This window comes from Vespula pensylvanica, chromosome 8, assembly GCF_014466175.1.
Source record: "Vespula pensylvanica isolate Volc-1 chromosome 8, ASM1446617v1, whole genome shotgun sequence".
In the NCBI taxonomy this organism is placed as follows: domain Eukaryota; kingdom Metazoa; phylum Arthropoda; class Insecta; order Hymenoptera; family Vespidae; genus Vespula; species Vespula pensylvanica.
The window spans coordinates 6,175,532-6,193,897 of NC_057692.1; the positions used below are offsets into that span (position 1 = coordinate 6,175,532).

Consider the following 18,366-nt stretch of genomic DNA (forward strand, 5'->3'; position numbering starts at 1 on the left):
GACAATTAAAAACTGCAAAAGCAAGTAAGGATATAATTGATCAAGAAGTAAAAATTCTTTTAAGTTTAAAATCCGAATATAAAACTGCAACAGGCCAAGAGTGGAAACCAGATAAATCTCAAACAGAGAATATCAAATCAGAGAATAACGAAATTACAACTAACGATAAAATATCAGTAAAAATATTAGAACAAGGCAATAAAGTAAGGCAATTAAAAAGTTCAAAAGCAGAACAATCTATTATCGATAGAGAAGTTAAAATTCTTTTGAGCTTAAAAAATGATTATAAAACAGTAACTGGTCATGATTGGAAGCCAAAATGTGATGTGTCACCTAAAAAGAAAAATAAAGATGGATCTGAGAAAAGTGGAAAGAAATCTGATAAAGATATGACAAATAATGAAACAAAGAGTAAAGATACAGATACTAATAAAACTGGGACGAGATTAGGATTAGAAGCACAGAAAGAAGAAAACTTTGCTGATTGGTATTCTCAAATTATTACGAAGAGTGGAATGATCGAATATTATGATGTATCAGGTTGTTATATTCTTCGTCCATGGAGTTATGCGATTTGGAAGACGATAAAGGAACACTTTGATAAACAAATATCAAAATTAGGAGTACAAGAATGTTATTTTCCAATTTTTGTTACACGAGCAGCACTTGAAAAGGAAAAAGCGCATATTGCAGATTTTGCTCCAGAAGTTGCATGGGTTACCAAATGTGGAGATTCTGATATTGCAGAACATATTGCTATTCGACCTACTTCAGAAACAGTCATGTATCCAGCATTTTCTAAATGGTTAAGATCAGACACAGAACTTCCACTTAGACTCAATCAATGGAGTAATGTTGTGGTAATTATAGATTTATACTTATAAATGTAATTATTCTGTAGTTAATTTATAAGTTTAATTTATAGTTAATATATAACAGCTTTGCTCTTTTAATGATATTAAATAATTTATTATAGAGATGGGAGTTTAAAGATCCTAAACCATTTTTACGTACCAGAGAATTTTTATGGCAAGAAGGACATACAGCTTTTGCTAATAAAGAGGATGCTGAAAAAGAAGTTTTAATAATTTTAGATATGTATGCCAACATATATGAAGAGTTACTAGCTGTACCAGTAGTTAAAGGCCGTAAAACTGAAAAAGAAAAATTTGCTGGTGGTGACTATACAACTACTGTAGAAGCATTTATTTCAACTAGTGGAAGAGCAATACAAGGTGCTACTAGTCATCATCTTGGACAGAATTTTTCAAAAATGTTTAATATTCAGGTTGAAGGGGCAGTTGAGGGAAAAGAAAAGATTTATGTTTATCAGAACTCCTGGGGTATGACCACTCGTACTATTGGAGTTATGATAATGGTAATATCGTGATATTTTCTAAATATTCATTATGATTATTATATAAATAAAATGTATTTTATTGTTAGGTACATGGGGATGACAAAGGTTTAGTATTACCGCCAAATGTAGCTTCGATTCAAGCTATAATTATACCATGCGGTATTACTGCAACTACTACTGTACAACAGAGAGATCAATTGATGTCAGAATGTCTTAAACTAGAGAATGATTTAGGCAAAGATGAGTCCCTTAGAATTAAATCTGATTATGCAAATAATCGTACACCAGGATGGAAATTTAATCATTGGGAATTGAAAGGTGTACCTGTAAGGATTGAATTAGGTCCTAAAGATCTGGAAAAAAATCAAGTGACATTTGTACGTAGAGACAATAATCAGAAAATGACAGCAAGTAGAACGGAAGCGGTAGATTTTTTACGCAATTTACTTACTGAGATACAATCTAATATGTTTAACAAGTACGTGAATATTATTAGTCATTCTTGTATTATTATAATAGAGGATGTAACATTTACAAAATTGTAAGATTAATAGTTAACAGAATATAATAATATAAATAATTAATCAATTTTTATAGAGCAAAGAAGAACTTAGAAGATCATATTAAGAAAGTAGAAAAATGGGAACAGTTTTCTGTGGAATTAAATAAAAAAAATTTATTACTATCGCCATTCTGTGGAGAACCATCATGTGAGGATAATATTAAAGCAGACAGTGCGAGGTAAACTTATATTATTCTTATATAGATAGTATTTATATACATAGAGATAGAATATTTGGAACAAAACATTTCGCGAGTAATATTAATTCTATTTTCATAAAATTGCAGAGGTGATGTCAGTGAAGAAGCAGGAGCATTGGCAATGGGTGCGAAAAGTCTGTGTATACCTTTCGAACAACCACAAACTTCTATACCATTAGATAATTTGAAGTGTATTCATCCAAGTTGTAAAAACAAACCCAAATTTTACACTCTTTTTGGTCGTAGCTATTAAATTAAGATAACTAAATTTATCGATTTGTATGCTGAGATATCTTTGTAGTCCGTTCCTTAAACATTGATCTTATAAACATTTTCCATAAAACTACATTTTATTACATGGAGTATTTATGTTTTTGCTTTGTTTAGACTCGACAAAAACCTGTTCTGATGTTATTATGACATTATAGCGTATAAATAATTTTTGTATATGAATATGGCCCTAACATTAAAAGGTTGTATTTTCTGATATTTATTTATTGCCAACTAAGATAATGTTTGTTTTTTATTGTCAACACTGAAATATTCATTTTTTTTATAAATTATGCTGAACTTAAATGAAATGTCAAGTATTCATGAAGATATTAATAACAGTTTAGTCAATTCTTATTTTGATTGGTGAAAGATAAAATATGTTGTCTGGAAAAGATTTGTTTTCAAATATTTGTCACAGAAAGTTTACTGAAAAACAAAAAGAACCATCAAGCAAATTGTTTTAACGTTTGATCAACATTGGATATCAATTAAAATAATAATTAAGATATATTATCGATAATCGATCATGGCAACGTTTTATGTTTTAATAAATTGTATTAATAAATTTAAAAAACAAATAATGAACAATTGTCTTTTTTATAAATCTGTATATATATATATGAATATATATGTACGCACACACGCACACATGTCCATTGTCTATATATATGTATTTTAGATTATCATACTAACGACATCTTTATACAATATTTTTTAATCTGTTCACCTTCCTGTACTGCCGATAATGTCGATAAAAATCTTTCGAAAATTACCGTTACACGAGTGAAAGACCGTTGCATTTATAAGTGCTACAAGACCTGACACGGAAAATAATCTCGATAACAGCATATAAGTATGATAAAGCGTTTGATATACTCATTTTGCATAACTTTTAAATTATACGTTCTATAAAATACCGTCGTGTGTGTGTATGTGTATATATATATATAAAAGACGCATAGTTAATTCATTGTTTTTCTAACATCGATGTCATATATGGAATATATGTATATAGTAACATGTATAAAGTAAGTATATAAAGAAGAATGTTTCCTTTAGGGAATTTAAAAAATTCACTCTAGAACTAAGTACAACAAGCTATTTCAAGTCAGTTTGAGAGATTTATTTTCTTGGAACATTTGACGACACATCGCGCATTTTCCCCAGTGCGTTACGGCGCGACAGGTTGTTGTAAGTTCTTTGAAAGCGTTTGTACATATTATCATGTAACCCCAGAGATTTCTTCGAGTTGAAAGATGTTAAAGGAATGTTTTAGCGTTGACATCGATCTCACATAAAGGTACATTTATATCTCCGTATTCTGAGTGAAACGAGCAGAAGTATGATTTATCTGTATCGGAAAATTTGTGTTAGATAAAGTAAAAACATCGAGTTTGGTTATTAACGATTGTCAGTCAAGATTATTTGAAAGCAGGAATTAAGTAACAGAGATCAAGTAAAACATTTTAATCGCGTTTCGTTATAAATATTTTGTTATTGACATGTTACGTGAAATAAAGTATTCGAAAGATTATGATATAGATAGTGGTCATAAAAATTTGATCGTTTCATATAGAATTAATATGATTTTTTATTTCAAAAATGTTTTCAAGTACCTTTTGTAAATATACATTTATTATTAGTTTTTTATAGCTATTATAAATAGAATATTTTCAAAAAACGATTCTATCTTCGTAATAATTTTAACTTCTTTAATTTGTTAGGTTAACCGTAAAAGATATAAGAAACTTAACTTATGTATAAAAGGAGGTTAGGTAATTTGCCTCGTTAGATTAACAAATCCGTCAAGCAAGCATCGTAGATTTAACGGAGACATAAATTTAACATCATTTTAACGTCGCACTTGCTTCTAATGACTTGGATGTAATTATGACCTGGTGTCAAATTTCGTGAACGGAGAAGGTTGTACTAGTTATAGAAATTAATGGTGATATCGTATATTTCTAAGAAACTAATGAGCAAAACGAAATATACAAATCATAGGGGATTATTCGAAATGATATATTATTTGACTTTATTATTTTAATTGGAACTCTCATTGCGAACATTGTCGTTGACGTGTTACGTAAAATATGAAGTACTCAAAAGGTTATAGTCGGGCGCGCGTCTTTTCGAAAGCTTTTTAAACTATTTAATTATGTCTCAACTGAAACTGAATGCTATAGATATTTTCTGGCAAGTTAAATGTATTTAACATTGTGTCAGTAGAAGGAGGGAGACAATCTTTAAATACTCTTTCCTTTGCAGGTGACGTTTAATATAAACTCTTGAAGCAACCAGCCAAAGTATTGAGGTAAGACACTGAAGCAATTTGCCAATAATTTTTATCAGGACCCTGTTTTGACACTAAGTGCTACAAATTTCTCATGTTCTTGTTCTGTAGGGATTAAGTGTGTGTGTGTCTATATATATATATATATATATATATATATATATATGTTATCAGTCCTGTAGATATGCTCTAGATTAATTAGTGTTAGATCTATTTATTTCTTCTCAAAGTCTTGAACGAAAACTTCATTTATTTAAATTTCTATCTTTAAATATTTGTTTAATTATACTAAACGCAACGTTTTCGTAATGTAGATGGTTGTTCGTTTATATTTCAACGGAAAAGTAAAGGAAAATAAAAGCATAGGTATATAATTTCACAAAAAAGATCATTAACCGCAAGAAAGATGTTGTTGAAGGAACGTGCGACGTAATAACGCGCCTTTTTTCCCTCGGTCTTTCCTGTTAATTTTACCCTCATGAGTTTCGTAATGATAGTTCTTACTGGCTTTAAAAGAAATCTTAAGTTCGCGAAAGACAGGAAATAGTAGACTTTGGTCCGACTATACATAACTGCGCTAACAGTTAATATGAAATTGCACATTGTATGTAACTTTCAAAGTATACTCTTTGCCCGTTGCACCTCTCTCATCGACCTCTCAAATGCTTCAAACTGTTCCTCGAAATGTATTTCGCTTCAAATCTGAAATTCTTCTGGTTAGATAGCTTATCGCAAAATAATTAGTGCGATTACAATTAGTGCAATTACAATTAGTGCGATTACAATTAGTGCGATTATAATTAGCGAATTAAAAGATCGAGGGGAAACGCGTAATTACCGATTAACGTTGGATCTTCGGAAATGTTTTTACATTAATACGATCGTTATTGATTTATCATTACCTCACTCGTCCAATAATTATTTCATTCTCCGAGCATTTCCAACTCGAGTTAACCAACTTAATTTTAGCGGTGGTTAGTTACTAAACTACCCATTGATGAAGAGAAGAATAGATATGTATAACTGATACTTAAGAGTATTTAAATTCGACGAATCGGATAAAATGATTAGGAATGTCAAAAGATTACGATTACAATAATTACAATATTTTCAGAGAAAAGTATCAATATTGGAAGAAATGGTTTCATCTGATGATTTCCTTTATGCACGTTGATCAATTCTTGACAAAGGATATTCTTTTGGTGATACGATTTTGCAAATTGAGTCGAGTTGGAAAAAAATAGAACACAATATTGGAAGGACGATAGAAGAAGGAACAGAAAGTGGTGTCAAAAAGATAGGGGTAAAGGAAAATCAGCGCATGAAGGCGTTAAGAGGAATGGAAGACGATGTCCTTCCGCATAGGAACCTCTCTGTTGACTGAAGCGACTTGAGTCAACGCCGCACTCACCTACGGTCTGCCGGCACACGTTTTGCTCTGCGCGCTGAGATGGAAGGGTGGAGAAGAGGAAGTAGAGAGAGGGGGATGAGATGAGAGATAGAGAGAGAGAGAGAGAGAGAGAGAGAGAGAGAGAAAGAAAGAGAGACGTGGGTAGCACGAGTAGTGGCGAAGGGTTCAAGTATAAGGATACCGAGGCATGCGCCGTCCTATCATATTGATCTCGCCATAGTAACGATTCTCTCTTCTCCGGCGATGTTGGCATGCACTATAGCAAAAGTAGGGTGGGAGAGGGTAGTAGGTAGGCGAAGGGAGTTGTACGGACGGCATGGATATACCGTCACCCCGTCGTACCGATGTGCTACGACGAGATGTGGGGTGAACGAGAGAGGGAGCGCTTGAAGAACAGAGAGGGGGATGCTACGTGGAAGAGAGAAAGGGGTTAACGAGAGGGTAAGGGAAAGAGAGGGAAAGAAAGTGATGAACGAAGGAGAGGAGGTGCATCGGTGGTGGTGGAGGTGGTGATGGCGGTGGTGGTGGAGTTCCGTAGCTGTACAGAGCGCTAGCGCCAAAGAGAACTGTGGTGGCGATACCGCGCGGCGCTGCAGCCAAATGAAAATCAGTCCAGCGTTGGCCGCCGGCGAGGACGTATCTGGCATTGATGTCAGTATTTTGAAGATAGAGAAAGAGATAGAGAGAAAGACTCGACTACATTCGCGAGATCGAGGGGAATCGCAGGGGCTGAGAGAATTGTGGTAGGGCTGAGAAGTAGGTAAAGAGGGAGAAAGAAAGCCGAGGAGGACGAGAACGAGGACGAGAACGTGGTGGAGAGGGTGACGAGAGGGTAACGATGAAAGGTAGCCAAGTCGAGACGACGGCGTCCGGGCGCTGCTGCCGCCGTCGCCGCTGCTACTGCTGACGATCATGAACGTTCCGGAGTTCGGTGAAAACAGGGTACATTGTATCTAGGTAGCCGGCTTTGTTAGATCGGATGATCGACAAGTTTTATGAAAGAAAGACTCCTCGTCGAGTCCAATCGCGAGAGTAACGATTCTTTTTCCCGGTTTCGTACGATTCTCCTTTAGCGCCCAACATTTGCTCGCGGTAAAAATCGGCTACCGTGGAGAGGCTGATAGAAGGAAGGTCGAGAATAAGAGAGGAATAGAGATATGTCCTCGATGCAGCAAGATGCAGCACGAGGGAAGCGCTTCGGTGGTTCTCCGGTTTAGTGCGTGCGCGGCGGCAAACGAGAAGAAGGGACACGTTGCTCTTGTTGCTGGTGCACGTCGTCGATGGTGGACACGATCACGTGCTCCCGATAGAAGAACGAGAAGAACGATGTCAGTGGCGTGCTCGAGGTATCTGCGATCGTTCGGTGGACCCTGAGACTAGAGTGGAGCAGAAAGAAGAGTCGGAGAAGGAGGAGGAGGAAGAGGAAGAAGGAGCAGGTGTAAGGTGGATCGCTTCTTTCCAACGTCGTCGAGAGAGTCCAAGTGGTCCGCTTTTATTCGGCGCGCCTGCAGCCACGTGCGGAGACAACCGGACGAGGAGGAGGACGCGGAAGAGGAGGAGGTGGAGGAAGACGAGTCGGAGGAGAAGAGGCAACGAGCAGCCGGTAGTGGTGCTTGTGGTGGTGCTTGTGGTCGAGAAAGAAGCGAGCTTCTCGGTTTCTATCTTTGCAAACATGAGACATTGGACACTCATGGCGGCGATAGCCCTGGCTGCATCGGGTAAGTCTTCTTTGACTCTTACGTTTTCTCTCTTTTTTTTTTTATTTTTATTTTTCTTCTTCTTTCATGTCCCCATGATGATATCGAAACGACGAACTCTCTACGACTCGTCAACTTTCGATACTCAAGCGAGGCTCTCGTCCTATCCGACGTCCGACGTATTTCTTTTTTTTTTCTTCTCTTTTACATCGTGAAACGACAGCTTCCGAGCGGCTTTCATCGTGTTTCCGACTCAAAGGCTTTCCCTAGTTTCTCAACGATCAATCGACTTCCGTTTCTCTCTACCCCGTTAAAGCTCTCCAAAGTCGCGTCGAATGCAATGTGATTCTCTATGAGGGAAGTATCAACTTCCGACAAATGTTTTGGCGCGTTTGGCTAGTCGCGTTCAACGTCGTACGTATGTACCTATCAGGTGGTAGTACGTATCAACAGTCTCACAGACGCTTTAATCTCAACACCCGTGGATACAGCCTCGTGGCTTTATAGAGAATGCGTTTGGCTTTTAGTAAGCGACCCGATTCTAGAATACGTTATGACATTTCTCCTTTAATATCAACCATTTTTTCGACGTTCTCTATCATGTTCACCTAGCACAAAACCTTCGAATAGCCTGATTTTCCTGCTCGACATATATTTCTTTATTTTTTTTTACCCCTTCTCTGTCATTATTAATCCACGATTTTCCTGACATATACGTACCTACTTGATCGCAATATTATATCCGAACTCGTCTGGAATACGTGCCATTTTTATCATCAAAAAATGTAATGTATCTGACATTTGACGTAGCCGTAGATAGGTCCGTTAATCGTGAAAAAATTGTCGAAGATAAGCGATGTTTTAAGATTGACGTATGCTTTATCGTATTCCGATTTAGGAGCTTTATCCGTTACGATTCCTAGTCGCGAAAACGTTCTAGGGTGAGTATCGATGGTGGAATCGAAAGTACGAAGACAGCAAGTCTGTTTCGGTATTGATGTCACGCGTCGTGTTTTCGACAATGAGAAGTATCTCGTGTCTCGTCACCACGTTGATTTCAGTCGGTGGACCAAAGCGGGACGACCGTGCGATCTGCGCAAAATCGGCGCTACGTAAATATTTCCACGATCTACGGGGGTTATTTTTGTTGAATTTAATCAGTGTCTCGATCGTTCGTCCTTACACGAGACCGTATTTCTTCGAGCTGCTATTTCGTGTAGCTTTAAAACCATCCTCGAGACAGCGCATTAAAATGCAGGTGAAGATCCGTTAAAGAGGCCAGTAAATCGTTATTCAATATTCATAGGTCCGAAATCGGCGCTCGTGAATGTTCCAAATTTATTGGTTAAATGAGAAAGCGAAGAAAAGTGAAATCTTTGATGATTAGTCTCGTTTCTCGTTCGATAAGAAATCTATTTGACATTGACAAAGGTGTAGATAATAATTCTTATTTAATTTAAAAATGCTACTTTCTTCACGACGTGTAACAACGTAGCCACGCTAAGCCTCGTTTTTTCATCGTTCAAAGACTCATTGTTAGCTTTGTTTAACCCCACAGCAACGAGTTTTCCGATAAATCGAAGGTAAAAAGTGTTATCGCTAGGATCTTACAGAGTAAAAGAACGTTGTTTCGAGTAGCTCGAGTAAATTCCTTCGACAAAATCATAGTTCAAAGGTTTCTCATGTGTTTCCATCTTACGTATAGCAATGATTAGAAATGTACTCATTTCCAAGATTTCTATTTGTCTTTTTATCTTTGAAAAAATAATAAAAAATAAAATGAATGTTTAGCTAGACAGGTATGCACGTGACCGTACATTTTCTCTCATAGGTTAACGCAATTGTACGCTGTTGAGAAAATTATCTGAAGTAGAAAGTGTTGCGTTGTAACGAAGTTCAGAGATATGGATCGTATCGTGTGCATTAGAAAAAAAACCATCTCCTCTGGTCGTCGAATAAAATTTAAGTAGGATCAATGAAGCGTATAGAAATAAAGGTATAAATTATCGCAGGGATAAGATCAGAAGTACGATATCAAACGTGTATTCTCGATAAACTTAATTCTTATGATTCTGTTTGGATATTCGGTCGTTTGACCTAATTTCTTTATATTATGACAACGACGATTAAATATCGCATTAACGTTGAAAGCCATTTACGAATGTGGGCTTCTCCGTTGTACCGTAGTCGGTACAAAAATGGTAATTATAGGATAAGTATTAATAGAAGTAGATAGGATGTTTATGTTAACGTGGGAACGTGTGACATAGAGCGCATCATTCGACCGGTCGTTCCATCCTCGACCTTTATTTCCTTAACGATTTACACGCTCGATACGAGCGTTTGAATTTTATACGCGGACGTTTCTAACGTTTCTAACGTTACTCCATCGTCTTTCGATCGTACTCGATGCACATTTTATCAGCGTTAGAAATATTGCTATCGATTAAGAATCGACGTTCATCGTATTCCCGTCGCATCGTTTTGCGTTAACGTCATCCTCGCGTCAATTTCTCGTTTACATGCGAAGCCATATACATACATACCTACATACGTACATACATACGTAGCGTACGCAAATACATTTACGATCGTGATACGTGGGTGTATGCCGAAGCGACGTATCGAACTTGCGGCCGATCGACTGGATGAAAGGCAAAGGACACTGCACGAGCTACGTGCATGTAAATATACAATATATCTACATATGTACACGTGTCTACGCATTATTGTATAGCTACTTTACGTCCTCTTTCTTTGTTTATTTATTTTCTCTCTTTTTTTTATTATTATTCTTTTCCGTTTAAACTATTTTCTCTTGTCTTCACAAAAGCCTTATTCGAAGAATAGGTACGTTCTTAAATATTTCATCGAAACGTCAAACTCCACGTATCACGATATCTTTCTAATTTAAAATGCCGATATTTCGGATAAGAAAGAGAAAGAGAGGGAGAGAAAGTGCCAGAGTACTTTGAAAAAATCGAGAATGATCGTAGTAAACGACTGCGATGATGGCTTCTTTCTTACTCGTTTCATCTTCCGTTAAGGGTCGTTAAAATTTCAAACGTTGCGCCGTTGCTGTTTCGTGACCGCGTAAGATTCGTCTTTCTTTTCACTTCTTCTTTCTCTTTCTCTCTTCATCTCTCGCATTCTGCTTGCCATGTTCTCTGTCTCTATCTCTATCTCTATTTCCCTCTCTTTATTTTCTTCTCTTTCTCTTTCCCTCTCACTCACTTACTCACTCACTAGTGGTTATTGTCGGCGAAAATACCTCGCGGCAGCATATATCGGTTTCGGATTAACAATGTTCCAAACTATTTCCCCGAGCAGCCTACGTAACATAGCAACTTGCTATTGTGTCTTACCACGAACTGTGACCTCACCCCTTGCTACTGTGTAAGAGAGTCACTAGAGCGTCGATGTGAATTGATAAGGTAAAGTTAAATTTCAAGTGAACCTCGAGAGATAACGTGCACATATTTTCATTTTCTAATAGGACGCTCGACGAATTTGTCAATATTTTTGCGAAAAAGGAGAAACCGATGATTTTCATCCGGTTCATAGAATTCATAAAATCGGAGCTTTTGAGTAGTCCCCGAAGGTATTCTTGCGAATGGATCAATTGAATAGCGTTCGATGGATCGATTCAACCAAGGGATAAAAATTCCTTTCGTTCGTGAATATCGAGGGGGATATGTATGGGTCGTTCGCGTGGAAGGAAAGTTCAATTTGTGGTACCGAACCAACACCATAATAAATGTCATTCACCCAATTGCTTACTCATCGTAGCTAGGCAAGCGGTTGTAAAGTGCTATGCCAATATACGAAGTTAACCGACGCTAAGTGAAGATTGAATAATTTGCAGTGTGTTTTAGTCGACTAATATTAATGAGAATCTGTGTAAACTAAAATCCTATTACCTATTGCGACAGTACGCTTATCGATCGATCGATTTAAATGTTTTCTTTATTTTTTATCTAAACAGCACATCTAATTTCGTAATTAATTTCTTCGCTGACTCTTGCTAACAGCTTCTTCTATAATTATCTAAGATATATTTCGTAAGTTTTCAGAGGGGACATTTTAGTCCTTCTTGTTACATTTTTTACGAGTAACCAATATAATATTTATTGACAAACATTTTTGAGTAGATATAAATAACTGATCAGAGCAAGTTAAAAGTTGGCTGTTGGTGCTGAGATCAAAAAAATTTCCAAGAGTAAAGAGAGGATCAACTTGGCTGGTTTGTTGGCTAATAGAAGTCCTTCACTTGAAACTGGTTGACTGGAGAGGACGTCTGACTTGTGGGCGTCGGAAAGGCGCCACCGCTTCTGCACCTACGGACCTTTTCCTTTAAACGTTATCGTCGTTCTTAACCGATATTTTCTTTCTACATTCTTTTTAATGCTTTTTTTTTGTATTATAAAAAAGTATATACCTATATATTATATCTATCGATATTTAAAATTTGGATTTTTGTTAGCTTCTAATCTATTAGGTTGTCCCAAAAGTTTCTTTCGTTTTTAAACACTGCCAGATAAACTAGCTGCGTGCAGATAGCGAAAGAAACTTTTGGTTGAACCTATATAGTTTATAGATAGATTTGTTTATATCACTGTTTCTTTCATTCAATTTATGGTCTTTGATAAAATTCATTTCTTCGTATATAGTTAAATTCGTTGTATTTGTTGGATATTCGAAGATCAACGAATTTTTCTTAATCCAGCGAGGATCAAGAGTGTTAATATAATTCCCTTGGGAAATACGGAGTGTTGTTATAGGATTGGAACGAAGAATACGGTGGAATCCCCGATGTAAATCACAAACGGGTTTACCGACGGCTAATTTTTTGTTAGTTTTGTTTACAATCCATAGTTTTGTTTCATCTGTACACTGTAAACGAGTGTAAATCATATAACACCGTTTGCAAATTTCTTGATTTGTATTCTTATAAATTTATTATAATTGGAGCGTGTCGAAGAGACCGATCCTGTGATAATGGATGTGATCCAGAATAAATGTCAGACAGTTCGATCCGTCTAGGACGTTCGAGCTAATAATAAAGGTAGTCCCCCTGTGACTTAAATTTTGCTGACCCGACTAAATTTAGATGTTTGCTTTCGCGACACGTTGGAAAAATGTCATATTTACTTAACGAAAAAAAAAAAAAAAATATATTGACAATATCTCCCTCGTCGGGATATCACGTATACAAAAGAGTTATGTAAACTTTCTCGTAATGTTTTATGTTTAATTTTTTTCGTAACAACTCTGTCTGTGTATTTCGAAGGACAGTTTTCATTCTTATATTATTCGTTTTAAAGAAAATATTTATTACGATTAAGTTTATTCATATAATATATGAAATTCGATATTAGAATGTAACGAGAGTGACGTTCGTGATGCCACGATAAAAGAGAAATTGTTGGTATGACGAAAGATATGAAACAAAGGCAAACGATAATAATTGTTTTCAGAACTAGGAGAAGCAATTAATTGCAAACCGTGGACGCGCATTTGAAAGCGCCAACCCGAACGGTTGTAAAAGGGTGAAATATTTGGAGATCGAAGTTCACAAAGGTATTCGTAAAATACGGAAAAAAGAAAGACGAGTTCGCGTTTTCCTTTTATCCAAAATGTGTTCCCTTTCTTCGTTTGCTTTTGTCTATTTCGGCAACGCTTTGCAATCAACAAAGCATATCATTTATATAACCTCCCATTCAAACTTTTCAATGCGAATGCGCGAACACGTTCTCGCGTATTTCAATCGTTGGGAATAAAATTGGAACGTAGTAGTGAGGGCTATATAAGGTGGACATAAAAAAAAAAAAAAAAAAAGAAAAAGAAAGAAAGAAAAAGAAAAAGAACGTGAAAAAAGCTACGTAAGTTCTCGTTAGTCTAACATATCGCATAGGTACATATATAAGGTGAGAACCGTTGTTCGTTCTCTCTAATCTCAAGAAGTTTGCAAAAAGCATTGGTCTTCGCGACATAAACAAATAGTTGGCCGAGGAATTCAGCATATCTCCGTTCTAGGACAAACGACTTGCAATCTAATGTCGCTCGAGGATAGAACAAAAAGGGTGGTAACGCCGCGTGATAAAGGTTCGAATACATACACGTGTTTCGGTAAAAAAATTCTCTGGGGCTACTTGTATTCGCATATATAATTCTTCGTTGTCACGCGTCACTCTGTTTTATCCCTACCGCTTCAAACGCTTTTTATCAGAGCCGACGGCACTTTTGCGCGCATTTTTGATCCTTTGTCTCGAACAATTTTTATTGGTAAAGCGATGGTACGAGACACGCGGCTCGAGATGCGTTAGGTTGAGACTTTGTGAGCCGGAATATACGAGTAGGTAACCATCGTTCATCCATCCACTGTAGCTCTTGTAGGAGAATTTAATTATCAGCCATGTTAAAGCGGTGGGCTTATCGATCGGACGTCAATTTCTCTTGACGGGCAATGCCAACCTTCCGTATCATCATCGTGCACTCGCTTACTTTCTCGGTTATGCCTTACTCTTTTACCAATCCCCGAGTCAAGATAGAATCTTATACATATAATAAACTTTGAATCCTATATAAACTCGTCGAATAACCATCGATTATACTTTCGTCTTTTATAAACACCTAACGTGCTCCCTTTCGTCATCGTCGCTTTTGAGAAAACATCATAACGATGCAGCGTGCTTTTACTAATTTGCTATTCGTGATATGCAACCGACTATCATCGAATATGCTACCTCCATCGCAATCTAGGATCTATCGACTCGAGCGGAAGAAGGTAAATGGAAGATTACACGATATCTGAGACTCGATGCCAAAGAGGTACCGTCGTCGTCGACTGCATTGAATAAGCTGTATCGCTTATTAGGATCTCTTGAAAATGGTTATAGCATCCTTGTAATTGAGAGACTGAAAGGCAAATTAATATGTCTCGTGTATGTACGCATATGTAAAAGTGATATATTTTGCGATGATAGCCCTGAGACAAGAGAACACTGCGTGAAATAAAAGTAGGCCTAGCGAAGATATTTTGTCTCTGCGGAATATTCTATACTAATAATTAGCTCGTTGATAGATCGTTGTCATCGTTGAAAGATTCGAGAAAATTTTTATCGACGTTAAACATTTTATTACTCGTTGCGGAAGAAAGACACAGTCGTGTAGTGTGAATTATCGGTTATAGTGTGTCATTCTATTAGATACGGTTTTTTTTTTTTCAGCTAGTAAGTGGATTTGTTTACATAAACCGGCTTTCTCACTGTTGCCACAGGTCGTTTGAATAAGCGGATCAATATTTTTTGAAGTTCAATAGACGAATCAATTGTTAAGCTATTCGGTGTCCTTTTTGACATTGTTTTTTCTAGGCAGGCATGGAATACTGCGAAATCGATTTTTTATGAAGCATCAACAGTCGGAAAAAAATATTTTATTGTTTATTGTACAGAGAACGCAATAACAAAAATACGAAACGGCTTGTTCCATTTTGTTACTATGTTACTAAAAATGAAAAATAGCTAAAATGATAAAACCTTCATCGAGTAACGAACGGATAATCCTTGATTTTCCTTGTGAAATTTATATCGGGAGTTTAATCGAACAAGATACTTGTTTCGAAACTTTTATACTCGAGTAGGGAAATAAAAGAAAGTTTTCTTCAACCTTTTGAACGCTCATAGCTGATATACTACGTGTTCTCAAAGGAATTCTGATGAGTAGATCGTCAATTTAAGAACATAATATCCGACGAGATTTTGTATAAAGTATTAACAATTACAATTAACATCCTCATTTCACGGAAGATATTTCACGTGTCTAACGCACGAGGACGTACATAATTATTTAAAAATTACGTATGAATCGACTTCAAAAAGGAGAAAGTTACTTGCATCGTGGGGTAAAAAGTTTTGGTTAAGAGCGAACGGTTGAACGAGTGATTTCTTTCGAGCGAGCTTTAGAATCGACAAAAAAGGATCCGTCGTGACGTTTAACCCGATGAATGGCTAGTATGTAGTAACAGGAGCAACGTCGGCAAAAGTCTAGTAGTAGCAGCAGTAGTAGTAGTAGTAGTAGACGTAGTAACGGTAGAAGTAGTAGTAAAGTAGTAGTATCGAGTCTCGGTCGGGTGTCGATATGTCGACGAAGTTCCAAGGGAAATTAAAATTAACTCGTCAACGCCAGAAGTAAGCTCTCCCTGCGGGCGTTTGGAAGGTCGATAACGTACGGCCTTCGAAGTAGTGCGGGCCACACGATGCGGGCCGATGAAAAGGAAAAGGCGGTGGGCGCATGAAACTTACAGCGACTCCTGTCTCCAGGAACGTCGAGGGTCACTGACTCCCACTGGTACTCGTTTCTTTTCGACTCTCCCTCTCGGAAGACGGCTCTTGCTTTCTCTCTTTCTCTCTCTTTCTCCCTTTTTCTCCAACCACCCTCTTTATCTTTCTTTCCTTTTCCATCTATAGGTATCTCGCGCTCCCTCTTTCGTTCTCTCTCTCTCTCTCTCTCTCTCTGTTTCTCTCTCTGTTTCACGTCATGCGGATCGATTCGGTTGCGTACTATGAACACCGAGAAGTGAATGCGTAGATGAAAAACGTGTAGATATTTCAAACACGAGACGAATATATCGCAACTCTGGAGAGATCCAGTTTTGATCCTCCTGAGATCCTTTCTTTGGGAATTAGTTGGAGTTTGTTTTTATTGATTATGAGATAAGTACTTTGCAAATGATTCTAAAATTAATTAAATTTGTGAGGCGAAGCTTTGTGAGATTTTAATTAGGCCGCGCTAATGTAAATATTAGTACTTTGAATTATTCTTCGGTTTATATTACAACTTTGTATATTTTCATTTCAATCCCCAAGATAATAGGTACATACATACGTACTTATGTACAGTGTTCCATATATAAAACGGTGTTTTAGGATTTCCATAAGATTATGGGGCGATGTTGGTTTTAACGTCGACGTCGCATATAGGAAATGGCGAAGATCAGTCCGTCGAAATCTTCTTCTCTACTGTACGCTGTAAAGAAGTTCAAGGATATTTTTACGATTTATTTTCGATCTTTTCGGAGAAAAATCTCACGTTTTATCGTGTATTTTTCTTTTCGCGAAGAGACGAGAATACGAACTGATGGACATCAGTCTGAAAGAGGAAAATATTCCAGCACGAGTAACTTCGATGTCGCGTAGTAATATCCCGAAAGAGTCATGTGTTCTTACTGCATCCGGAATTCCTGCTATTTTGTTTCACCCAATTCCGTCCGTGCAGTCGACGTTAGGATAGTCTTCTTCGTGGTTTTCCATCGTAGTTGGTGTTCGTTGAAAAACTAGACGTATTATACATACGTACGTGTGTTCACACAGAGATAAGTACATTCCTACGTATACGAACGTAGAAAGAAAGAAAGATATAGGAGAAAGTAGATAGGAGTAGGGATACGGGAAGGCACGTCGTTCCCAAGTGCATCGTTTCGCTGCCAAACTTTTCTCGGTGCAGGTTTACCCTTTATGGCCGCTCGCCATTACGGAATCTCATGGTAAAGGGATACCACCACATAGAAGGTATCCAACATCGATTTCAACGACGTCGTCGACGTATTCGTGTATGCCTTCGTCGACGACGACGTCGACGACGAGGAGAACGACGAGATCGACGACTAGGGAAAAAGAAAGATGCTTTGATCTGCGGAATTTATTGCTATCCAGTAGAAGTCGGCCGAGCGGAACCGACAAAAAGAGTCTCAATCTCTGCACCATGCTCGACTTCTTTTTAAGGGCGCAGAGAGAGCTCTTGTGTTCTCCGTCTCTCTGTTCTCGGGGAATGAACTGGATCACGTGTGACGGTGAAGATTGAAAGAAACTCAAACATTATCGTTAGATTTAATCGATCGTAAGAATGGCGAATCTACAAAGGATACAAAGATTCTCGTTCCGTCTTTTAAATACTTATATAAATCGCGGTAATATTTCTTTGTTTCTTGTTTTCTTACGACATGAAGATGTCATATCGATAAGATGACATTATTATATTTCGAAAGCAATGCAAATAATATATAATTAATAGATACAAAACTAATCATTGTTCATTATCTGCTTCTATTTAATAAATTTCCACCTCATTCGCTGCGGGAATCCCAGTAGTATCTTGTGGATTCAATATGGACGGAATAATTATGATACGCAGTAATTAAAATAATGAATTTGTGCGTGAGTTACAGGAGATTTTAGTAGAATAATTAGTCGTGTAATACTAACGTTATGATGACAATCATAAGCTCGTAAAACCGTTGTTGTTTTCTTTTTTTTTTTTTTTTTTTTTTTCTTTTACAACTGCCGTTATATTTACTATAAAATTAAAAAGGTCGTTTGGTTCTTCAGGTTCACTCAACGATAAGATAATTCTTTACGAATCAAAAGTTTTTCAACTTTTCTGTCGTTCTTATTGTTCGTAAACTTTCTAAATTGTTTGTAACATTAAAGTTGGTATACGATGAAGACGAGATCGGAACTTTAAAGAGTTTTGTGAGAATTAAAATAAGCCTGTTAAGAGAGAACAATTAAAG

General features: G+C 36.9%; 2 protein-coding genes and 1 long non-coding RNA gene across 5 annotated transcripts in view; all 3 read left to right on the forward strand.

Annotated features, from left to right (window-relative positions):
* Positions 1–2,630, forward strand: part of LOC122630893 (bifunctional glutamate/proline--tRNA ligase) — a 6,262-nt gene extending 3,632 nt beyond the window's left edge. The window contains exons 10-14 of one of the 2 annotated variants that reach the window (XM_043815926.1): positions 13–860; positions 977–1,378; positions 1,447–1,838; positions 1,958–2,101; positions 2,210–2,630. In XM_043815926.1, coding sequence (XP_043671861.1) covers positions 13–860; positions 977–1,378; positions 1,447–1,838; positions 1,958–2,101; positions 2,210–2,375 — 1,952 coding nt within the window. In that variant the 3' untranslated portion in view covers positions 2,376–2,630. Of the gene's footprint in view, positions 861–976; positions 1,379–1,446; positions 1,839–1,957; positions 2,102–2,209 lie in introns of both variants that reach the window. The other variant, XM_043815925.1, reaches the window with a different exon arrangement.
* Positions 2,631–3,432: 802 nt separating this feature from the next.
* Positions 3,433–6,194, forward strand: LOC122630848. Its single transcript, XR_006327570.1, has 3 exons — positions 3,433–3,695; positions 4,664–4,709; positions 5,803–6,194. It is a non-coding gene; the product is annotated as an uncharacterized LOC122630848 (long non-coding RNA).
* Positions 6,195–6,521: 327 nt separating this feature from the next.
* LOC122630847 (neuronal acetylcholine receptor subunit alpha-7-like) overlaps positions 6,522–18,366 on the forward strand; it is a 127,945-nt gene continuing 116,100 nt past the window's right edge. The window contains exon 1 of one of the 2 annotated variants that reach the window (XM_043815820.1): positions 6,522–7,817. Coding sequence is in view for 1 of the 2 variants with exons in the window: in XM_043815818.1 (XP_043671753.1) it covers positions 7,772–7,817 (46 nt within the window). In the remaining variant the exon portion in view is untranslated. The remainder of the gene's footprint in view (positions 7,818–18,366) is intronic. The other variant, XM_043815818.1, reaches the window with a different exon arrangement.